The 25551-nt window shown below is 38.4% G+C and overlaps 2 protein-coding genes across 3 annotated transcripts; one reads left to right on the top strand and one right to left on the bottom strand.

Annotated features, from left to right (window-relative positions):
- Window positions 1-521: 521 nt before the first annotated feature.
- Window positions 522-6984, top strand: clec11a (C-type lectin domain containing 11A). Its single transcript, XM_067417313.1, has 4 exons — window positions 522-925; window positions 2651-2762; window positions 3165-3356; window positions 4302-6984. The coding sequence occupies exons 1-4, from the start codon at window positions 815-817 to the stop codon at window positions 4697-4699; spliced, it is 813 nt and encodes a 270-aa protein (XP_067273414.1). The 5' UTR covers window positions 522-814; the 3' UTR covers window positions 4700-6984.
- Window positions 6847-24476, bottom strand: selenol (selenoprotein L). Of its 2 annotated transcripts, none has more exons than XM_067417312.1 (10): window positions 24344-24476; window positions 24042-24123; window positions 23883-23936; window positions 23532-23577; window positions 17251-17378; window positions 15002-15116; window positions 14639-14761; window positions 12833-12970; window positions 11818-11968; window positions 6847-6983 (listed from the first exon to the last, which is right to left on the bottom strand). In XM_067417312.1, exons 1-9 carry the CDS (start codon window positions 24474-24476, stop codon window positions 11849-11851), a joined length of 939 nt encoding a protein of 312 aa, XP_067273413.1. In that variant the 3' UTR covers window positions 6847-6983; window positions 11818-11848. The 2 variants fall into 2 exon arrangements, with proteins under 2 accessions (XP_067273413.1, XP_067273412.1); XM_067417311.1 differs by having other exon boundaries at window positions 6848-6983; window positions 11804-11968.
- Between the last annotated feature and the right edge of the window lie 1075 nt (window positions 24477-25551).

Genomic DNA, 25551 nt, shown 5'->3' with positions numbered 1-25551 from the left:
TAACATAAATATCCAGTTTTAAAGAGTTCTTTCCCTTACCCTTATTTGTTAAAGGTAGATGCCTAAGCTGTTTTATCCGTTTCTGGATCTTTTCCTTGTACCGTAGAGTGTCTAGACACAGTCATCTGGGAGAGATTTGCTTAGTTAGAATTTGTTATGTAATGAACTGGATTCTTTTGGGCACTACTCCATTCTTACATCCTAATTCCCTTCCAAAGTCTCCTCCAGAGAAACAGAGAAAGAAAGTGTCTTGTTTAGAGGACGAGAAGTCCAAATTCCTTCCATGTGTGGCGACAGAACTCAGCTGGTAATGAGACGTTCATCATTTTCCTGTCATTTGGCCACCATAGACTTCCACAGAACATCATGTTCCCAAGGGACAAAAGCACTGAAAAAATGTGTTTGTAAGAAAGTTTAGTCTTAGGCAAGAACATGAATACTTAGATAAATGTTTATCTAAGAGGGAGAGAGAGCTGTGTCAGTAAAACTGCCATGTTAGCACAAAGAATAGTGGGAGGAATGAAAAAAAAACATCCCTCCGAAAGAAAGAAAAAAGAAAAAGGAATCTTTCCGACAAGGTGAAAGGAGGAGGAAAAGTGTCCGACAGCTGCGGAGAGGGAGGAGGCTAAAACAAAACAGAGCTGTATAGAGGTGAACAGCAGAGCAAAAGAAAGCAATGTGAAAAGAGGAGAGAAGGTTGCTGTTGAGTGAACATCAGAAGGGCTGGACATCTGGGGCTGTATATATACAAAAAGACAGAGAGCTGGCTGGAAAGAAGAAAGGGATTTATGAAGTGAAGGGATTTCAAGTGGAGATGATTCCAACAGTGATTCTGGCGGCTGTAGTGGGCTTCAGCGCTCTGTCCTCCTGTGACTCTGCCGACAGCACCACGAGATCGGCCATCACAACAGCTGATCTGTCTCAGGTTAATAGTTTACGTTTACTTTTTAGGTTTAATGATGGCAGCTTGTTTAAATATGAATACAGTTAATGATTTCCATCAATATAATTTGTACGTTTCTTTGTAAACCTACCATGATGCTAATAGAATACTACACTGTAAAAATATAAACAGAATGTACTGGTAATTTTCTGCCAGTACATTATCCAGTAATTTTACGGAAATTTCTGTTAACCCTTAAAACACAAACTAATGCAATGTGTAATTCAGAATTCAGTTAAAGCACCTGTAAAAAAACAACATGGAAAATTCCTTCATATTTATACAGTACATTGTGCCCTATTTTTAAGGACCTTTTTTTTTTTTTTTTTTTTTTTACAGTTTATTCCTTCTCATGGCTTGGAGTATTATGTAAATGCCTTTAAATACATTTAAGTACCATGGTACTGCAACACTAGGGTTTTATACTTAGGGTTACGGTGTAGCTTTAGAATGATAAGGTAAATTAAATACCTGCTTCTGTATTCATAAAGTGCATGCAACACTGAGGGCAAATGTCAGGAGTTTTAATACCTAGCAAGGACTGCATTTGTAATAATGTAGCCTATGTGTTTTGAGTATCAAGTAAAGGCTGGGATACACGATTTAAAAAAAATTAAGCATATTTTAAACACTACCTATTCCACACTTTCCGACTTTAGTGTTACAGAGGGAAAACTGTAGCCTAGAAATCTAGACGCACCCTAGCGGCAGCAAATCTAATCTGCCCGCAAGTGTCCTCTAGCAACTCTCAATACCCTTCTGAGCTGTAAAAGCCAAACTCTTGTCGAGCCAATCACATCGTGTAAAGGTTGGTGGGCGGGGCCATAATGACGATGGCCGAGTTGCATTTGCATGCTTCTAGTAAACACAGAAACTGGCGAACAGCGGTCTTTCGAATCAGCTTAGACCGCTACTCTGGTAGACTTGGAGTTAAGCTTTTCTTTGAGAAAAGAACGGCACTAAAGTCATTCTTAAAAAGGGAAGATGTGTTCGAGGTTTTGCCGATCGTACACGGCGAATGTTTAATCTGTCAATGAGCTCCGTTTCACCTTTGTTGTTCTGGTTGGTTGAAGCGCTATCCTATCGCGTGCAGAGGGAGTTTGAAAGACAACTACTTATCCCGCCCCTCGGATTGAGCCCTGTCAATGGTGAGTTTCCAGACCAAACATCTTGATGTGGGTCTGGCTTGTCAAGCTAGGAAAACTGGGCATCGGGCAATAAACGACTGAGGTTGACACACCACCACAGTTGCAAGTTGTTCCGAACATAACAGACTCACACAGGAACATGTGCCTTGTCGCTAGGAGACGCATTACAAAAATAAAAATAATACGTGCTCTAAAATCTCAGACATGCTTGCCATCCTCTGGCTGGATGGAATCATAAGCCACTTTTCATAACCATATTCATAGCGACTGGACCGTATTGGCACGGAATGGACCGGTTAAGCAATGAGAACAGTTTGACCTTACGGTGGAAAAGCGGCTATAGTTTAAAGCTAAATAATCAGTCTGAGCACTTCATACACTATGCAGTTTTCTGTGAAATCTGCGACAGCCCAAACACTTACAGACCACCTCTGACGTTTGTTACCTAGTTTTGACTCTCCCAGACCGTAAATTGGGGCAAAAATGTGGGCAGAAGTTGTGTAAGAATATTCTTTAAGACTGGTTTTGATGGAGGTTCTGTTGTCGTTTAATTCTACAGGCAAGAGTGTTCAATGAGGAGACGGTTAGAGGGCGAGGGGACACTCCTGACATCATAGAACCTGAACCCACCACTGCCGTCTCCGACATGGAGAGCACTTACAACTACATATGTGCGTTACCTAATCACTCATTTCACTTGGGTCTGAATTGCCAGAAAAGCAAGCCAAAACTGATGTAACGGAATGTATATTACATGCAAATATTCTAAATGCACCCCATGTCTGGACTTGCACAATCTAAGGATTGTTATTGAGGTAGTATTTAATAGTCTGGGCATGTGAATTATATAATGAAACTTGAGCATGTTGTTTCTATCATTTGATCAACTTAGTAAGATTCTATCTTAAAAAAAGAAACCCTGCTGTTGAAGGCTCTCCAAGAATCCAGAGATATCATCAGCTACCTTGTCAACCCCTTCTTCATACACTATACAGTTTCTTAATATTTATATTCATTCTCTGGTATGCAGCTGCATGGCTGACTAATGAAAGACTTTATTCACATTTCTGCAGTGTCTAGACTGGCAGCGATGGATCAGGCCATCCACAGGCTTAATGTGGGACATTACACATTGGACATTAAAGTGACACAACTGCTGGAAAGAGTGTCACGCCTTGACAATAGACTAGGTGACACTGAGGATGCCATTCAACAGGTCTCGTCCTACTGCAAGGACAATCGCAAAGAGATTGGACGACTAGAGGGTTAGTTGGTACTACTACCTGCTCTCTTCCAGACCCATAACCCTAACCACTTCACTTGACACAGGGGTGTGCAATTCTGTTCCAAGAGGACCACTTTCTTGCAGAGTTCTACTCAAACACATTTGCCTGGAAACTTCTAGGGATCCAAATCCCTCAAATAGCTGGTTCAGGTGTGTTTAATTAAGCCTAGAGCTAAACTCTGTTAGAAAATGGCACTCCTGGAGCAGGATTGGACACCCCTGTCCTAACCCTGCAGACTTCTTATCCCTAACTCCAGCCATGAACTTCCAATCTTAAAATTCTGACTCCAACTCGTAATTCAAACACTGACCCTTCTCTCTTATTGCAATTTCAGTTTTTTACCCACGATACCTAATCTTCAGACCTAACCCCAATTCCTGATTTCCTACTTTAAACACTAATTCCAAACCTATCCTTCTGTCAAAATCTTAACCTTTACCCAGTCTCTAGTCCAGGGGTGTCCAGTCCTGCTCCTGGAGGGCCACTGTCCAGCTTCAAATCTGAACCTGCCAATCAAGGTCTTACATAGAAACTTCTAGGTGGGTGTGTTGAGGCAAGCTGGAGCTAAACTCTGCAGGACAGTGGCCCTCCAGGACTGGGTTTAGACATCCCTGCACTGTTCCCTATTTCCAAAACTTAAACTTACTCCTAATGCCTGTCCCAAACCCAGATCTGAATCTTCTAGAGGAAACCCACACGTTGCCAATGATGGTTCAGATCTTTTGATTGGGGCCTAAAACATAACCATAAAATCAGATTAAGCAATAGTAATGTTCCAGGACCATAAAGATTGTTGGTATAGGAATATGTTATACTTAAGCGAATCTAGATGGCATTAGAGTACTCTACTTGACACTCATAAACTGAATGTTTGTGTTTTCATACTAAAACAATGACTGATTAAATCAATTTATGTTGCTCCAGGCTGTCAGAAAGGCCGTAAAATTGGTTACAAATGCTTTCTGGCATACCGTGTATATGAGACCTACATAGACGCATCCCAGAAGTGCCAGGAGCGGGGAGGACGCATGGCTATGCCACGAGATCGCAAGGAGCAGGAAGCTTTGGCTGAATATGTGAAATCAGTAATCCATGGAAACTGGCCTGTGTGGCTTGGGATTAACGACCAGCGCTCCGAAGGCCTCTACCTATTTGAGGACACAACGCGGGTCACTTACTTCCAATGGAGGAAGCACTTCCTTTCAAGCCAGCCAGATGGTGGTAAACGAGAGAACTGTGTATCCATGTCCTCAGATGATGGAGACTGGTGGGACACCTACTGTGAAAGACGAATGTATTATCTGTGCGAGTTTGATGTTTGACCTTGATCAATTTCTATATGATGCAGCTTTCTTCAAAATTGATTTTTTTTAAATGTCAAGAGCAGTTATTTAGTGTAAAAAAAAACCGGAGGACTATGCACATTAGAATTAAGGCCAGTGAATTTAAAGATCCCATTAAATGTTTTGATAAATGCATTTCCTATTAAAACAGGATGTTGGAGAAGGGCATATTAGCCTCCTATTTCTATTGAATCCCAAAGCAATTACATTGCTTGAGACAACTTTTGTACAAGTGCTTTATTTGCCCTAAATCATTTTACCCTGTATTTAGTCTTAATCATGAAAATGTTAATGCCTTTTAAATTAAACATTAAATGTCACATATCACCAAAGCTAAATATGGTCAAATTAAACATTTCCTTTTCTTTGTTTTCAGCTAGCCTTCATTAACAAGCTATCCTATACCTAGCCTACTAGCTTAACATAGCACTAAGAAAATCTCTTTTGATTAGCTAGAACAAGATATCATGATAATGCACCCTAAAACTGGAGAGGTCATTTTACATTTATTTTAAAAATGATACCAGTACCAGTTTTGGTCACAATCTAACATACACTTCCTTTAAGTAAAATTAAAGAGACTAATCGCATTGGATGTACTGGTTCCGGCCTCATCAGCGGCTGCAGTCATGACCTTATCTCATTAATAAAACACCTGCGATTCACAACTACCTGTCAAAGCACTCAGGCCCTGTCCTAAATGGCACCCTTTATATGCGCTTTCAGTCCTGTGGACTTACAATGGCTGCCAAATGGACACCCTACAGTCTCATGGGCTGAATTCGAAATCGCCCACTAAACCCTCAATCACTATTCCCAACGTTCCCAACTAATACAGTTCACTTGAATAATGCACTAATGAATAGTGCACTCAATAATGTCCACTATGGTTTCAGACATCACTACAAATGGCTGTCCCCTCAAATGATGGCCTATTTGAGGGTATAAGGGGGCGATTTCAGAATCAGCCATGGATTTAACAGACATACACACAGCTAAGTCCATGAGACCGTAGGGTGTCCCATTTGTCATTTCAGGTTACAGAAGAGTGCTCGCAAGTGCCCCTTTCGTGGCCGATAGGCGCCCATGATGCACACTTTTGCTAAGCCCGACTGAAGCAAGCTCCGCAGTAGACTTCTTCCGCGGACTTGTTGGAAGACCGCAAGTTTTTAGGGTGCCATTTGGGAAAGGACCTCACACTCGCATAAAGTAGCCTTGTTGACAAGTTTGGGTGATTATGGGCAACACGCACAAGATACAGTACCTTCAAAGCCCTGTAGATGGCGATATCCTTCTTTTGAAGCGGAAACAAACTGCTGCAGAAAAAGTTGGGTGGAAGAGGAAACCAATTTGCTATCTGCATAAACTAAATGAAGCAATGGTGTTGAGTTACATTCATAATTTCATAAAGAAATTATTTTTCACAGGAAAAAAAAAACCAAAACATTTAAATGTGTAATTTTATTTATCAATGATGAAAAAAGGATACAATTATTGACAGCAGGGGGACTAAAAGTAAAATATGGCTTTAAAGCTAATAGACTACAATGGCACAAAACATGCACTGAAAAACATGGACAAATAAAAACAGTAAAACATACTGAATTATTTCATCTTCTTGATGTTTAATGTTTGCATTATTCCAAGGGTGGTCTTCATTTTCCCTTGTTCTAACATTACATTATTGCTGTTTTTGACTTGTGTTCAAAACCGCAACAGAAAAAGTTTCCTTTTTGTTCTTCTAAAAAATTCTTTCGAATTATGGCTTGTTGTTTCAGCCCTGTCAAGTATTTGTTTTAAAAGCTTGAATCCACTTGGCAACAACTCAAACAGGTTTAAAGTGAAATAAGGCTCTTTATCTATGCTGAAAGGTGGATACAAGTCCAGTCTCATTCTGGCTGACATCAAGCTCTTTATTCAATGTGGACTTCATTCAATTATCAAAGAAATTGCAATAAGTTATATATATTTTATTTCTTTTTGTAAACATTTTATCCTTCACAGTAAGTAATAGTTAGTAGTAGTAAAACTTAAGATTATTTCATTTCATATGACTTAAAAAAAGAAAAAGAAAAAGTGAATCATCTAAATTAATTTAATCAAGAAACTGGTTATGTGTGATGTAGGTATGACTCAACATACGCAGCTGTGATGACCAGAGGGTGTAAATATCCATCAGAGACGACTCTTCATAAGTGTATGAGTTTGAGTCAGATCTTCATCCATACAACCTCTGGGGGAGCTGTCTATCTGTGGAGTCAACCTATAGCAACACATTTAAGGCCTTAAGTCAGTGACAGCCCAGCCAACAGGAAACGTTCTGGCAAGATTCTCTCAAAGTTCTGAACAAACATTCTTACAGTAACATTAAGAGTTATCTGGGTAGGGTTGCACCAGCCATTTGTAAGTTCTTACTTAAATTGGAATGTAAAGTCCACACTATAGGCTTAGTAACTACTAGCTAGTTTGTAACTAACTTTATTTGTTAAGGCAGACTGTAGCTAGTAGGTCATAAGCTCTCCGTAAAGCAATGTTGTCACATAATTTGACGCTTGCCCTCAATATTCCAATAGTGTCTTCAAATATGTGAGCAGAAGTTGTGTTGAAATGTCTGTGAATTTCAGTTTATCCTTTGTTCAAACTTTTGCCTCACTTAACCAATGGTAAAAATAAAATAAAAAATAGAAATTCTATCAAATACAATGCTACTTCATCAGTAATAACACAATATGTGTTTGTTAATGACATTCAGAAACTGTATTTGAAACTAAATTAATAAGGAAAAATAAATAAATACTTATACAAAGAACATCGGGAAGGACAATTAATGATTATGACCATTTTTATTCACTCAATTAAAATGTAAGCAAGTGTAAATGTCATCATACAGGTCCTTCTCAAAAAATTAGCATATTGTGATAAAGTTCATTGTTTTCCATAATGTAATGATAAAAATTAAACTTTCATATATTTTAGATTCATTGCACACCAACTGAAATATTTCAGGTCTTTTATTGTTTTAATACTGATGATTTTGGCATACAGCTCATGAAAACCTCAAAATTAGCATTTCATGAAAAGGTTCTCTAAAAGAGCTATTAACCTAATTAACTCTAAACACCTGCAAAAGATTCCTGAGGCTTTTAAAAACTCCCAGCCTGGTTCATTACTCAAAACCGCAATCATGGGTAAGACTGTCGACCCGACCCTGTCCAGAAGGCCATCATTGACACCCTCAAGCGAGAGGGTAAGACACAGAAAGAAATTTCTGAACGAATAGGCAGTTCCCAGAGTGCTGAATCAAGGCAGTTGCCTTGGTGGGAAGTGGGAAGTCTGTGGGAAGGAAAAAGTGTGGCAAAAAACGCTGCACAACGAGAAGAGGTGACCGGACCCTGAGGAATATTGTGGAGAAGGACCGATTCCAGACCTTGGGGGACCTGCGGAAGCAGTGGACTGAGTCTGGAGTCATCCAGAGCCACTGTGCACAGTCGTGTGCAGGAAATGGGCTACAGGTGCCGCATTCCCCAGGTCAAGCCACTTTTGGGCTACAGAGAAACAGCACTGGACTGTTGCAGTGGTCCAAAGTAAATTTTTTGGATGAAAGCAAATTTTGCATGTCATTTGGAAATCAAGGTGCCAGAGTCTGGAGGAAGACTGGGGAGAAGGAAATGCCAAAATGCCTGAAGTCCAGTGTCAAGTCCCCACAGTCAGTGATGGTCTGGGGTGCCATGTCAGCTGCTGGTGTTGGTCCACTGTGTTTTATCAAGGGCAGGGTCAATGCAGCTAGCTATCAGGAGATTTTGGAGCAGTTCATGCTTCCATCTGCTGAAAAGCTTTATGGAGATGAAGATTTCGTTTTCTCAGCACGACCTGGCACCTGCTCACAGTGCCAAAACCAGATACCAGGTTTACTGACCATGGCATTACTGTGCTCAGTTGGCCTGCCAACTCTCCTGACCTGAACCCCATAGAGAATCTGTGGGATATTGTGAAGAGAAAGTTGAGAGACGTAAGACCCAACACTCTGGATGAGCTTAAGGCCGCTATCGAAGCATCCTGGGCCTCCATAACACCTGAGCAGTGCCACAGGCTGATCGCCTCCATGCCACGCCGCATTGAAGCACTCATTTCTGCAAAAGGATTCCCGACCAAGTATTGAGTGCATAACTGAACATAATTATTAAAAGGTTGACTTTTTTTGTATTAAAAACACTTTTCTTTTATTGGTCGGATGAAATATGCTAATCTTTTGAGAAAGGAATTTTGGGTTTTCATGAGCTGTATGTCAAAATCATCAGTATTAAAACAATAAAAGACCAGAAATATTTCAGTTGGTGTGCAATGAATCTAAAATATATGAAAGTTTAATTTTTATCATTACATTATGGAAAATAATGAACTTTTATCACAATATGCTAATTTTTTGAGAAGGACCCTGTATATGTTGATCATCATATAAACATCATCATAAAGGATAAGAGCTAATTAATGCAGTTAGTCTGCTATTTGATTCCAAACGTTACTCCTGATCAGAGGCTACCATAAATACTTAGTTTATAGGTAGAGTTCCACTTCAACTATGTTTATTTGTGCAACACTAATTTTTTTTAGTAAGTTGTAAGTGCACATTTACATCAAAACTAGGTTAAGTTTTAAGTTAAGTGCAGCCAAAACGTGCACTGTCTGAATAGGTACTACAATTGAATTTGAACTTTGCGACCATTAAAACATCATGTTCCATGTAGTTTGAATGTGTGTAGTAGGCTATAGATGAAATGTGGACATACTACATCCACAATGTTGTCATTAGTGTCAGTTGCGTCACTATATTGATAAACCGTCACTATATCTCCATTGATAAACCGTAGCCTCATAAGATAGTTAAGTGTACATTGAATGCGCCGAAAATTAAGTAGTAGGTCATCTGGGGACTTTTTGCCTACTGTATTTCGAATACTATGTATTAATACTATTTTGAGTATATAATACTATGTATGCATATTACCCTGTTGGTTTTGACATAATAGTAAAAATATAGCATATTATTACACGGCTCCGCTTCGCGTCGGGGTCCTGATCACTCTGTCGGGGTTTATACTGCGATAACAACCGGCTGGGTGTACATTATCCCTTACGTATAGTAGGGCAGTATTCGATTTTGGACGCAGCTCTGGTTTAATAGAGTGGTGCAGGTATTACTCAGAAGACTAATTTCTCTACTGGTTCTTTAGAGATTCCCCTATGGGATTTTACAATTCTTTTTTCTTTTTTTATTAATGTGTAAAAAAAAAAAAAAAAAAAAACCTGTGGTAAACGTACACGATCAGGCATAACTATCACAACTGACAGGTGAATAACACTGATTGTTCTTCATCACGGCACATGTTAGTGGGTGGGAATGGATATACTAGAAGCAGGAAAAATGGGCAAGTTTAAGAATTTGTGAGAGTTTAACAAGGGCTAGATTGCGAGAGCAAGACGACTGGGTCAGAGCATCACCAAAACTGCAGCTCTTGTGGGGTGTTCCTGGTCTGCATCTATCAAAAGTGCTCCAATGAAGGAACAGTAGTGAATCGGCATCAGGATCCTGAGTGGCCAAGGCTCATTGATGCACATGTGGAGCGAAGGCTGGCCTATATGGTTCGACCAAACATACGAGCTACTGTAGCTCAAATTGCTCAAGAAGTTAATGCTGGTTCTGATAAAAAGGTGTCAGAATACACAGTGCATCGCAGTTTGTTGCATATGGGGCTGCATATAGCCTCAGACCAGTCAGGGTGCCCATTGGGCTCAAAAATCCCCAGATCTCAATCCAATTGAGCATCTGTGGGATGTGCTGAACAAGCAAGTCCGATCTATGGAGGCTCCACCTCCCAACTTACAGGACTTAAAGGATCTGCTGCAAACATCTTAGTGCCAGATACCAAAGCACACCTTCAGGGTTCTAGTGGAGTCCATGCCTTGATGGGTTAGGGCTGTTTTGGCAGCAAAAGAAGGACAAACACAATGTTATCCTGATCAGTGAAACTTACCTATACTTTGTGTTCTAAGTAAATTACACACACGCATAGTAAAAATAATTTTTTTGAAGGTCTGTTCATTTTTGAAACTGTACATTTTAACTAGATTAGACAGCTTGTGCGAGTGTGTGCACTGTGCAGTTTACATTTTGGAACAAAACATCAAAGTATTGTCAAATTATGTTCACCACAAGCTTAATTGTACTCATAAATTTAAAAAAATATTGAGAGAACTAGTGGTGAATTATTCTTCTGGTTTCTGACATCATACCACTCTATCATGTTCTCAAAATGTTAGCACAAAAAACATTATTTATACTTCATGAGACTTTTTAGTTGGATGTTCATTTAATATTGTTTATATGTTGCTACTTGTTTCAGAACATTCAGAGAAAATTCAAAAGTAACATTCCCATGTTTGCAGAATGCCACATTAAAAAAGAATGTTAGCAGAATAAAAACATATTTTTTTGTTATTGAGGATTTGTTATTTTCATATTTACTACACTATATATTAATGGACTTATACTCTGACATTATATTTGTTTCATTTTCATTTATTGTGAGTCTCATAGTAAAACAGAAGCTTCCCATTTTTACATTTTACAGTTAAGTGAAATGACTTGAGGCGGACTGTCTTTGTAAAAGAACAGAGTCTAGTTGAAGACTTTTGATGCAAAAGCCTCTAAATCGGTTTGATGTTTTTCTTTAAAATACGCATTTTTGTCAAGCTTCAATGTATAGCTTTCTACCCAAGTATCGGTACTTCTGAATGGGCTGAGGCTGGGATTTAGTGGGTTTGAAATTAAAGTATTTTATGAACTATATGCAGAGAGCATACACTCACATTTTTGACCGAAGTGGCTTTTAGAGTTTTTGCATCTGAACTCTTCAGTTACTACTCCATGCCAATCCTAGTTTCTGGAATGGCTAATATTACAAACTTTATTCTGGCCATCTTTCTTAATTGGAAGTCTGGCATGAACATGAATGAGTATAACTTTTCAGGAACTGGAACTTATTATGAGGATGGCAAGGAAGCAAGTAATGCAGTTAAACATACCAAAAAGACCAAACCTGAAAGCTCTTTCTCCACGACTTAAGAATGCTAAGAATGAGCAGAGACGGCAGCCAGAATCTGTGAAGCTGATGGTCTGTCCACAGGGCTTTTACACCGGTAGGAAAATATCACTTTACCACCCTGGTCCAACACAAAATCACCTCCCATCTGATAGAGACAGAGAGAAGGTTTTTAATCCATTTTCAAGAGTCCTAGACTACAGGGAGACAAATGTTTATTCTCTCGCTGAGTATTATGCAATATTTGGAATGTGTTTTTATGGATTTGGCACGTTACGCAAATAGTCAGAATCTCTTAAAAACATAATTTCTTCTCTTTCAGCAAATCAGTAAAGATCCTGATGATTAACATTAGGATGTCAAACAAAATGCTTTATCAGCTTTTTTATTTTCTATTATTGTTTGATTTTCTAGCACAATCTGGTGTTTAAATGCAGTTTAAGCCCGTATTTAGGGCCAGAACACCAAGTTGTGAGGATCCTCTTGGAATTGCTCTGTTTATTATCATGTGATTATATTTTCATGCAATAAACATTACATTTATCTTAATGGGACAAATGGTATGTTAATACACCAGAATTATTTACTTAGTTGTCTTGGCCATGCGTTTCGTGTATCTATTTAACAGATTATGTGACATACTATTTACATTTTTTTTTAGAATGGACAAGAAGATAAACACCTTTGGGCCAAAATAGGACATCAAAGTATGTCTTATTTGTGAATAACTGCATTAAAAGGACTCAAGTATATTAGACCAGCCTGCAAAATACAGTTTTTCTTGCATGATTTGAGCTGAAGAAGTGAAATTTATGATACTATTGTTGTTAGACTTTATTGCAGATTTATTTCTAATCAATGTAACTATCCATATATGCAGTCTGACAGTCTTGCTTTTATTGCCCTTATGTCATACAATCCAGGTAATAACAAATCTAACCCAATTTCAAGTCAGTGTTCGATTTTTTTATGTTCTGTACATAATATTTTCAGTAAATGTTCTGAGTCTCACCTGAAATAGATCATCGATGAACTGAGGTGGCACATCAGGTGATTGTTGGTTGATCGGCAGAAATTCAGAGTAGTGAAGCAATAACTTAAACTTCATCACCTTGCTGATGGATGAACCCAGACCGAAAGCTTTATAAACCTGTAACCCATTATAAACAGAAACTAACCAAGGTAATTTACAAGATAATTCAGCTAAATTTGGACAAAAAAATAGATATAAAAAAGGAGATACTTTTTAAAGCAATTACAATATACAGTAATGGCCTAAAGTTGTGTCCGGCCTAGTAAAATTGCCATCTTTATTCAAATACTACTAAACTTTGTGTGCTTGGAGTCAGTTGTTTTATTTGTGATAATTCAATGAAACATGCCAAATTGTGCAGACATAATTTTTGGCCAGGCTGTCATAGAAAGAAATTATGAACAACACCTGCAAAAACGAGAGATAAATGAAAGAAGAAATATGTTGACTATGTTAAATTATCATGTTGTAATCAATGTATGCATTTTCCTGAGAGATTTTAGTTTTTCTATGCAGTTTTGTGCACAGTAAAATGTAGAGTAACAATAAAATTGCACGGTAACATTTAGCTGTAGTTTTTTTAAGGGCAATTTGTCAAAATATATATAGCGATTAGGCATAACAAAGTTGATGTGTTAGAAGCAGGAAAAATGGGCAAACGTAAGGATTTCAGTGAATTTGACAAGGGCCAAATTGTGAAGGCTAGAGCTATGGGTCAGAGCATCGTCTAAAGTTGGGTCAGAGCATCTCCTAAAGTTATTGTGGGGTGTTTCCGATCTGTAGTGGCCAGTAGCTATCACAAGTGGTACAAGGAATGAACAGTGGTGAACCCGGTGACAGGGTTGGCCCATGTGGTTTGATCAAAAAGATAAGCTACTGTAGCTCAAATTGCCCAAGAAGTTCATGCTGGTTCTGACAGAAAGATGTCAGAATACACAGTGCATTACAGTTTGTTGCATATCGGGATGCATAGCCGCTGACCAGTCAGGGTGCCCATGCTGACCACTGTCCACCGCCGAAAGCACCAACCTCGGAGCAATGGAAGAACTTGGCCTGGTCTGGTGAATCCCATTTTCTTTTACATCACGTGGATTGCCGGCTGCGTGTGTGTCACTTACTTGAGGAATACATGGCATCAAGATGCACTATGAGAAAAAGGCAAGCCGCTGGAGGCAGTGTGATGATTTGGGCAATGTTCTGCTGGGAAAACTTAGGTCCTGCCATCCATGCAGATTTTACTTTGACACGTACCACCTACCTAAGCATGTTTGCAGACCATGTACACCCTTTCATGGAAACGAAAGTTTTTCAGAAAGTTTTTCCTGGTGGCTGAGGCCTCTTTCAGCAGGATGTGGGAGGTGCTGAACTAAAGTCTGATCCATGGAGGCCCCAGCTTGCAAGTTAAAGAACTTAAAAGAACTGCTGCCAACATACTGGTGCCAGATACCACAGCACACCTTCAGAGGTCTAGTGCAGTCCATGCCTCAATGGGACAGGGCTGTTTTGGCAGCAAAAGGTGGACCAACACAATATTAGGATGGTCATAATGTTATGCATAATCAGTGTACATTATTCAAGGTTTGTGCTTTGTTCCTCCCTCATATTTAAAATATTTAAAAAATAAAATATTTTCATATTTTGATGGTTTAATCAAACTGAATGTAGGGTCATTCAAAACAAATATCCCCTTCAGACATATATTTTGGACACTACTACTGTATATAAGAGCTTATACGTAAGCAAAGAAAGAACTAATAATGCTTTCACACACTCAATAGTCCTCACCACTCTCTCTGCATCCAACAGCATGTCAAAGTTATAGCCTGTCTGACCAAGCCAGAACGTTGCCCCTTCAAGAGAACCATACGAGACCACCAGTACCCGCAATGACTGAGCTTCCAGGAGCTTCTGTATGAGAAAAAAACAGAAACACCATTAATGATTCAAAGAACACGCCAATGCCAACTGTGGAACATTCTCAACAAAATCCAGCACAATATTTTGCCTTGCCAAGTCCACACAGCTGGGTCAACAAGCTTTCAAAAATATTCTCCAAACAAGGGTCTGTATGCAGAAATGCTGAGGTGTGCTACTGACTGTGCTTGCAGCTGTGCAGTTTTCCTCTTTATTAACGACAGGCTGTCTTACCTTGCTGTTCTTCAACTCAGTCAGGTGGTCTCGTCACGGCTGTCATCCAAAATGCCGAAGCAGCACAAGGAGAAGATTCTCTCCCTTCCCCAAATACTGACTCAGAGAAACATTCCTGCAAGAGTACAGGACAACCCTGATGTACATTACAGTTCACACATGTCATATCAATCAATGGGCTGGAATTTGAACTGAAATAGCCACAAACCACAGGGCATTGCCATTGGAACTCAATTTCAATTGGAATGAAATAAAGAGAAATTGCAATTCAAAGAAATTTACTTTTCTCAGCTGATAAGAACATTTTCTCTACTAAGTAATTTACAATACTAACATTTGGAGAAAATTAGAAAATGTATGAAGTTTTATCCCACCATGGTCCATAAAACATTAAAAAAGTTACTAAAATGGTCCATATTGTATTTAGTATTCAATATATTTTGATCAAATAAATGCAGCCTTGGTGAGAATAAGATTTGATACCTCTAAACAAATGCCTCCCACATTCAGAAATCTTATAGACTTTGAATATACAGGTCCTTCTCTAAAAATTTGCATATTGTGATAAAGTTCATTATATTCCATAATGTAATAATAAAACATTAAACTTTCATATATTTTAGATTCATTGCACACCAACTGAAATATTTCAGGTCTTTTATTGTTTTAATACTGATGATTTTGGCATACAGCTCATGAAAACCCAAAATTCCTGTCTCAAAAAATTTGCATATCATGAAAAGGTTCTCTAAACGATCTATTAACCTAATCATCTGAATCAACTAATTAACTCTAAACACCTGCAAAAGATTCCTGAGGCTTTTAAAAACTCCCAGCCTGGTTCATTACTCAAAACCGCAATCATGGGTAAGACTGCTGACCCGACCCTGTCCAGAAGGCCATCATTGACACCCTCAAGTGAGAGGGTAAGACACAGAAAGAAATTTCTGAACGAATAGGCTGTTCCCAGAGTGCTGTATCAAGGCACCTCAGTGGGAAGTCTGTGGGAAGGAAAAAGTGTGGCAAAAACACTGCACAATGAGAAGAGGTGACCGGACCCTGAGGAAGATTGTGGAGAAGGACCGATTCCAGACCTTGGGGGACCTGCGGAAGCAGTGGACTGAGTCTGGAGTCATCCAGAGCCACCGTGCAAAGGCGTGTGCAGGAAATGGGCTACAGGTGCCACATTCCCCAGGTCAAGCCACTTTTGGGCTACAGAGTAGTAACAGACTGTTACTCAGTGGTCCAAAGTACTTTTTTTGGATGAAAGCAAATTTTGCATGTCATTTGGAAATCAAGGTGCCAGAGTCTGGAGGAAGACTGGGGAGAAGGAAATGCCAAAATGCCTGAAGTCCAGTGTCAAGTACCCACAGTCAGTGATGGTCTGGGGTGCCATGTCAGCTGCTGGTGTTGGTCCACTGTGTTTTATCAAGGGCAGGATCAATGCAGCTAGCTATCAGGAGATGCTTCCATCTGCTGAAAAGCTTTACGGAGATGAAGATTTCGTTTTTCAGCACGACCTGGCACCTGCTCACAGTGCCAAAACCAGATACCAGGTTTACTGACCATGGTATTACTGTGCTCAATTGGCCTGCCAACTCTCCTAACCTGAACCCCATAGAGAATCTGTGGGATATTGTGAAGAGAAAGTTGAGAGACGCAAGACCCAACACTTTGGATGAGCTTAAGGCCGCTATCGAAGCATCCTGGGCCTCCATAACACCTCAGCAGTGCCACAGGCTGATTGCCTCCATGCCACGCCGCATTGAAGCAGTCATTTCTGCAAAAGAATTCCCGACCAAGTATTGAGTGCATAACTGAACATAATTATTTGAAGGTTGACTTTTTTTGTATTAAAAGCACTTTTCTTTTATTGGTCGGATGAAATATGCTAATTTTTTGAGATTTTTGGGTTTTCATGAGCTGTATGCCAAAATCATCAGTATTAAAACAATAAAAGATCTGAAATGTTTCAGTTGGTGTGTAATGAATCTAAAATATATGAAAGTTTAATTTTTATCATTACATTATGGAAAATAATGAACTTTATCACAATACGCTATTTTTTTGAGAAGGACCAGTAAAACCATGAGTTAAGCACTGATGTAGTTATAGTTGTGATGTAGAGTGATAAACTATTGCAACTGAAGGCCTTCATTTTGTTTCAACAGCGGAAAAACCCTGTTAGTAGTTCTGGATTGTGGCTTCCACTGAATATGAATAGTGATCATATCATGTGTTTATCTCACTCTTTAGTTTGGACGTGCATGAACTGTGTATCTGAGTTGAGTGTCTGGGCTGCAGGACACTGGGAAAGAATTGTGTCGCTCATTTGCATCTGAACATCCAGACGTTTCAAAAAAATATCCCACTCCACCTGTCAATCAAACAAACATCCATTCAGCACACTAAACTACTCAAACCCCTTATAGTAAGGTAAAATTATAAAACTATTTATCATTTGAAAATAAGCTGTCTAAGGAGCCCCTAAGTGAACATGGTGATGGAAAAAATTTGACTGGGTAAACCCAGCCTGATTTGCCAGCGATTTGATTTTGCCCTGAAACTCAGTCTGGAAACCTGTACATTCATTTCTACTGCTGCTACTACACTTTTGTGGGAACCAATCACAGACTAGCTTATCCATCTGGCACACTATTGGCAGGTTTAACATGATGACGGATAGAGAAATGATGGGTCATTGCCTGTTGATCATGCCTCTTGTGGTCTGATTGGTTGAAGGACTATCCTAGCAGGGTCTTTCTATGCTCAATGTGACAAGTTTAATCTCTGCAAGCGCCGATCCTGCTTGGCTCCATTTGATGAGAGCCTAGCTCCATGGCTCGGATTACATGGTTGCAGAGCCATGGGGTTTGCAGGTAGAGTTAGCCGACGAGGAGCGAGAGACGGGTGGTCGAGCACTTTCTCTCCCCTTCTTCATTGACTCTTCTGTATCTTGAAGCTCACTCTGTGATTTCTTCGGACCAGAACAAGAAACTCATGCTGCTTGTATTAGATTCTGAAGATTTGGATGCAGACAGACAGACAGGCGGGTGTGTCAGCAGAGCTGCCCACTCAGTCAATAGCGTCTGAGGAGCTGCTCGAGTGTTTGAGGTTGTGACTTGTGCTGTGGCCAAGCTCAATCTGGAGTGGCCTGATGAAAAGAGACAGGTCACATGATCTAAACTAGAGGTTCCAAATCCAATATCTGGCTGAGAGCAACCGCCTCATCACCATCTCCTGTGCTTTCCTGACCTTTACACCAAGGTGTCTAGGTCTGGGAAGAATCAGTACTCTGTGCAAGTGCATTCAAAGGCCACCTCAACATACTGTACTCTGCGTGGTGCAGGGGTACGGGACAGTGCAGAGGGTGGAAGAGAAGCTAGCGGGTTATCTCTCCACCTTATCAACATTATTGTCGGGAAAACTCACCTTACCCACCAAAGCTGCGGCCCTTGTGGCTAAGACTTACGTGGCAACAGGTCAGGCTGGTGCAAGGAGCACACCATTGTGGTTTTCCAGGCCTACCAGGCTTACTTGCTTAAAGAATTCGACTATGGCAGGGGATTAGCCCCGGAGGCAGTCAAATAATTTCCCACAACCATTGACCTTGCCCTCTGTGCAACCAAGCAGATGGTCTGCTCCATCGGTCATTCAGTGGCTGCTGTGGACAATTATGGAGCAGCATCTGTGGCTTAACTTCACAGGGATTAAGGAAAGAGGCATGGCTTTCCTGCTGGATGGCCCAATATTGCCTTCGGGTCTGTTGAGCGACGCAGTTGTCGATAGATACCAGGAGGCTAAAAGCAGTTGGCAGCATTCAGAGAATTAATCTGTCGCCGTGTTCACATTAAGATTCTGCCTGGCTAGTCAGTCAGTTGTTTTGCAGTCTAACTTCCCTCTGCCTATAAAAGCAAGAATGTCTGCACTTGTTATGTCCGGTCCATTCTTTGAGTATCTACATCCACCGCTCAGGCCAGTAGTGTATGTCCTCTCAGACCCTGGTCGGCTTTGGTGGCCGCAATAGAGGAAATACGGTCACCAAGCAGCACATCTCTCACTGGATCACGGACGCGCTCTCCCTTTCCTATGAGCCACGTGGAATGGCTTTGCCTCTCTGGGTTAAGGTCCACTCCACTAGGAGTGTCAGATCCTTCAGGGCTCTTGCTAGGAGTGCACCATTCCAAGAGGTTTGTGCTGCGGCCAGAGATGCATGGTAACAAAGTATAACTACTTTACGACTGTACTTAAGTACTAAAAGGCGGTATCTGTACTTTACTAGAGTATTATTTTTTTCTCCTACTTCCACCTTTACTTCAGTACATATTTTCGATTAGTTTAATACTTTTACTCCGATATTTTTTTTCTGCTGCATAGTTACACGTTACAATTATAAAAATGCTCTGAATCATTCCATTCCAAACCCACATTACCTTACCACTGCCAGAACGGTAGATATCAGGTTTGATGAAGCTGTGCCAGCTTCATCAAACCTGCTATCTATCGTTCTAGCAGTGGTAATGTGGGTTTGGAATGGAATTTTTTCTCATTTCTCATTGAGCGAATCAAGCTATTCAAGAAGACTGCGCATGCTCCCGTTTTGGCTTTTTTTAGCCGTCATATTTGTTCGGTGAGTGATGTAGAATAAAATAACTGCTGCGCTTGTCAGGGCGCATATGCGAGAGAGGCCGTGGGCGCACATTCATTGTCTAACAACACAAACTCTGTTTTACTCTCAAATGGCTCTCTATTTGTTTACACAGTTAATGTGCACTGTGAAGTAACATACAAACAATGAACACCTGTATTTTGATTAACTAAGATTAATAAATACAGTAACAAATGCATTGATCATGGTAAGTTCATGTTAGTTATTAGTCTAATACATTAACTAATGTAATGTTAACAAATCAAACCATATTGTAAAGTGTTACAAACAAATAATTTACTCAGAATACCTCTTGAAATAAGAATATAAGTGTTCTTACCACATTTGTTTTTAAAAAGAGTGGTTAGTAAGATTTAATCTTAATGAACTACAGTATTTTCAGGTTATTTATATGATAATGTGTAGAAAAATTACCTAAACAAATAATTTAGCCTAGTTTAGACTGGAGTGAGGTGAAAACAGAAATTTTTTTTACATCTATAAGTCAAAATAAACTTTTTGGTAATGAAATATGGTTCAAACTTTTGAATACTTTCTTTAATAGCTACATAAAACAATACTTGTACTTTTACTTCAGTACTTGAGTAGTACATTTTTAAATAAACTATGTCAATACTTAAGTAAAAAAAGTGTTGAATACTTTAGTACTTCAACTAAAGTGTGGTGCTTAAAGAATACTTCAACTTCTACTCATGTCAGTTTTTTGATAGAGCACTTTATACATCTCTGGCAGCCGCCGGCTTGTCCTCTGCACAAATTCATCAGGTTCTACAATCTGGACACGGATTCAACTCGAGGGTTTTAGGTCCTACAGGGTTAAACTGGTCTTAGCCCACGTTCGCAATTGTCTGTGCAGAAGCACAGCTTTGTGGGACAGGCACTGTCCAGTGGCATGGCGACATTGGCAATAAAGTTCTCATAGCGTCAAGCCAAGATGCTGTGTTGAGTTCCACTCGAAAGGGAAAGTCTCAGGTTATGTATGCTGCCAGGTTCCATGAGAGGGGAATGAGACAACTCATCTGGTCGACACACCGGCATGGCATCTATTTATGGTTTCGGGGATGTACTACACTACATTGCTACATCATCATTGCTCAGCCAATCGACGATTGCCATATGTAAACATGTCCTTCAGACACTGCCTCGCACGGAGCATTCCCAGCCATGACAGCATCTTGTTCCCATCTCAGGTTACATTATCTCGAAAAAGTATTGCATTACCTTAAGAAACTTTGCGTTCTCTTACAAAAATATTGCATGCCCCCAAAAACGTTGTGTTCTCTCAGTACTGCATTCCCCCCAAAAATTTGTGTTCTCTTGCAAAAGTATTGCGTTGCCCCAATAAACTTTGCGTTTGTCATTAATCCAATAATCCAGAACAAGAAAATGATACCGGGCACAGAACTAGAAAATAAAAAAATAAAATCAAGGCTTAAATACATGGGGAGATTGATGAACAGGTGATGAACATTATGGAGGATCAACCCTGCATAAATTATATGAATGAATGAATGAATGAATGAATGAATGAATGAATGAATGAATGAATGAATGAGTAAATAAATGAATAAATATACACATATGTAAATTAATAAACAGAAAAAAAGATAAATAAATGTGATATTAGGAAAATAAATAACAAAATAAATGACTTGAAAAAATAAATATGATTAATTTTTAATCAAATAAAATGTTGTATTATCGTTCCCTTAATTTATTATTTTCTGCTTTTATAAAAAAAATATTATTGTAACTTAATTATTTGTTAATTAATTTTAACATAAATTTTTATATTTACTTTTACATATGTATTTATTTATTTATTTGTTCATTTACTTATTCCCACATGTATTAACATTAACATTTATTAATCGATTGATTTATTTATTTTTATTTTTCCGTTTGCAACATGGAAATGAGGAGGTCCTTGTGTAGCTTTAGTGCATCATTGGTTGAGATCTCACCACAGTCTGTAGAGCTCACGCACTGAATCGTCAGACCAGCTGAGGCTGATAATAATAATAATAATAATAATAATAATAATAATAATAATAATAATGATAATGATTTGGTGGTGCATGTCCGGTGATGCATTTATGTGTGAGCAGGAGGATTTTGTAGTCGATACGGATGAAACAGGGAGCCAGTGCAATGAGAGTAGGGAGTTATGTGATCATATTTATGGACTCTCATAAGGACTCTGGCAGCACTGTTCTGGATGTATTGAAGCATCTGGATATTTCTGCCAGAAATTCTACATAATAAGAGTCCATTGCAGTAGTCCAGCCTAGTGGAGACAAAGGCATGGACAAGGTTCTCTGCATCTGAAAAGGTTAAAAGGGAATGGAGTTTGGAAATGTTTCGAAGGTGGTGGAAGAAAGTTTTACAAATGTGCTTAATGTGGTCATTGAAGGTCAGCTGTGGGTCAAACCAAACCCCTAGGTTTGTGACTGAGGAGGAGAAAGTAATGACCTGGCCGTCAAGGATGAACTGGGATAAGGGAGAGGAGTGGATCTGAGGAGGGGTGCCAACCAGTAGTTTGACCCATTGAGAAATAAGTTCCAATGGTACTTATCGGAAGAAAGTACGATGGTCGCCCCACCTTAGTACTATCTGACTCAGATTTTGAATGTGCTGGGACATACTTTGAAGAGTGTCTATTATTTATTGCGGTAACATTTCAGTTTGTACTTCCACATTCATATCGGAATATATAACCATCCTAAAACATCGATAAGCACATCTAATTTTAACAACAGTAATTTGATGCGTTGTTTCCCACTTAATTTATTAAGAAGCGCAACTTTCTAACGTTAGCTGTTTGTGAAAGGTCCGCCATAGTATACACATGCAAGAACTGAACTTACAACCTGTCGAGTTCAAAATCTGTGTGAGTCAGATGGCACTACTATAAGTATCATTGAAACGTATCTCTCAATGAGTCAAACTGCTGGAAACATTGATAAGTTGTTTGGTCTGTGAAAGAACTCTACGGCCGTCATTTACTGACCTGCTACACTGGTCTGATGATTTTGTGCTTGCGCTCTCAACCAATGATGCACTGAAGCTACACAAGGACCGCCCTCCTCATTTCCATGTTGCACATGGAAAAATAAAAATAAATGAATCAATCGCTCAATAAATGTAAAAATAAATACATGTGGGAATAAATAAATGTACAAATAAATAAATGAATGCATAAATAAATATAAAAATTAATATTCAAATTAATTAACAAATAAATAAAAGTTAAAAATATATTTCATAAAAGCAGATAAAAGCAAAAGAATAAATTAAGGGAAAGATAATACAACATTTAATTTGATTACAAATGAATCATTTATTTTATCAAGTCGTTTATTCAGTAATTTATTTTTCCTATCATCACATTTATTTATCTGTTTATTAATTTACATACGTGTATATTTATTTATTTATTTACTTACTTATTCATTCATTTTTAACATAGTCAGTAACCAAACTAGGTAAATGGGCAGGCAGACATGCTAATAGGGACACCAAAACACCATACTAGTAAAATAGAACAAACCAATACACACATTACAGTGTTTCTCTTGCAAAAGTTTTGCAAGCGAATGCAAAGTTTCTCGAGAGAATCTAAATGTTTTGCGAGAAAACGCAAAAGCTTTGAAATGTAGTATTTCCTCCTTTTTTTTTTATACCAACACCATGTTCCTTTAGTGGCAAGATATCAAATCATTTTCAAATAAATAAAAAAATATATATATATAAAAATAATTTTAAAAAAATGTAAAAAAAAAATAATAATAAAAAAAAAAATATATATATATATATATATATATATATATATATATATATATATATATACACAAAACTTACTTCCAGTTGCAGTAAACCTTCAACATTATCTCGAACCTCTGTGATTCTGTTAAATTAGGAATCAAACAACTATTATTATTATTACTATTATCTTTATACTTTTATGCCATTGATATCTAATATGTAATGGATATTGTAAAGGACACGGATGAGTAGTGGATCATTATACATATCCCATACATAGCCTACATATTAGCCTACATTGCTAATTACCAAATAGATCTGAGAGTTGTTTGTGACATCAGTCAATTAAACAGTTTAGCAGTTATGCAAAACATTTCACCACTGAATGCCACAAGTCAACTGACCAATCACAAAATCAAGTATTTCAGAGAATATGTCCAAACTCACTGAAAAAACTGTTCCCATAAACGTTCAGCTTCCTTTTGGTTTTTCACACCCAGACTGAAAGAAAGCATTATATCATGAATAGTTTATATATCATACAACACAATACCTCAAACGTGCACCATAGGAATATTTAAAGACAAGTAAGGTAACTTACGTTACCTGTTAAAGAACCTGCCCCCTGCTGACATCAGACCAAATAAAGGACGTATTTTCTTATTTACAATTTCTTGTGAAGAACCACCTAAACAACAGTAATATGTGAATTATATACATGTATTCTGAAAATACATGAGTAAATAATAATTATATAATTGCAAGCCAATTCTAAAACAATGTAAAGCAGAAACCTTTTTAATAAACTCTCAGACATTTGAACCCCTGCTTAACGTCACAGTAACGTATACTCGCACACGTACATTTGCGCACTCTTAAGAGGTTAAATCTTAAATTGTTAAGGATACCTTTGTCCACATCGTTTTTCACATTATCCAACGATGTTCTACCGAATCGTATTAGTTCTTTCAGAGCCCTTATAAGTACGTTTTGGTCCACTTCAGTAGCCATGCTGAGCTTACAGCCAGTAACATTGTACATCTGTCGACTGTCGTTCAAAACCTAAACGGTGATTGGTCGAACCTTGTCAGCGCTGAGAAAAGTAACAGCTACCACGTGTCATTAGCCATTTTCACACAGAAATACCGGTAATTTAACAGTAACTACTGTAAGGGGCTGCTGTTGTATTATTTTTATAACCGTAAATTACGTCTGAATAATGATTGGGAAACTTAAATAGAGACTTAATTGAAAATACAGTTTAAATAAATGTAAGTTACCTGCTTCCGGGACACGCTGAACCTCGAACATGTATCACTATGTACTGCATACTAAAAGCTTCTTGGGCAGTAAAAATATTGTAAAATGTTAAATAATATTAGTAAAAAAAAAAAAAAATAGATCGATAGATATATCGATCGATCGAGAGAGAGAGAGAATATATATTTAATTTTTTTTGCACCCTCAAAAGGGATTAAAATGGAGTAAATGCATACAACACTGGTTACTTTCAACTGATTTTATTGACTGTGGCTGCTTCATCAAATGAAGTCTTTTTAAATGAAGATTTTCCATTTTCAAGTTTTTTTGTGCGTTAACAAACCGCCTATATTCCCCTCATGAAAAAAGCGCCATTGTTGTTCTTACATTTTCACAGGAAAATAAAAGAAATAAGTATTTTCCATTAAGCACCAACCAAGGCATGAATAAGAAAACCAAAAAGCTACTTAAAATGAGATGCTTAGAAGATGCTAAAATAAAATGAAGGATTTATAAGATTAAGGAAATATACGAGCTCTTTGTCTTTAGTCGACTGCAGATTGAGGTGCAACTGTTTCCAGTGTTTAAGATCACATGAACATCTCCAGATTTTCATCGCACATTATTCAGCTAAGCCATTAAGTACAGAACAAAAATAATCATAAAGAAGCCAGTGTGGACAGTAAACATGGCAAAATCTGTCTTTCAAACAACAAAAACATTTGCAAACATCTTTCCCCACTGTGTTCAAGTATTGAGAAAGGAACTCAGAGCTGAAGAATATTGCTTGATAAACTCTTCAAAGGACATCTCTGCAACAAGTCACAGAATTAATTCTAAAACCAAACGGTCTCAA

This window comes from Pseudorasbora parva, chromosome 15 (assembly GCF_024679245.1).
Source record: "Pseudorasbora parva isolate DD20220531a chromosome 15, ASM2467924v1, whole genome shotgun sequence".
Taxonomy (NCBI): domain Eukaryota; kingdom Metazoa; phylum Chordata; class Actinopteri; order Cypriniformes; family Gobionidae; genus Pseudorasbora; species Pseudorasbora parva.
This window is presented reverse-complemented; position numbering and strand designations above follow the sequence as displayed.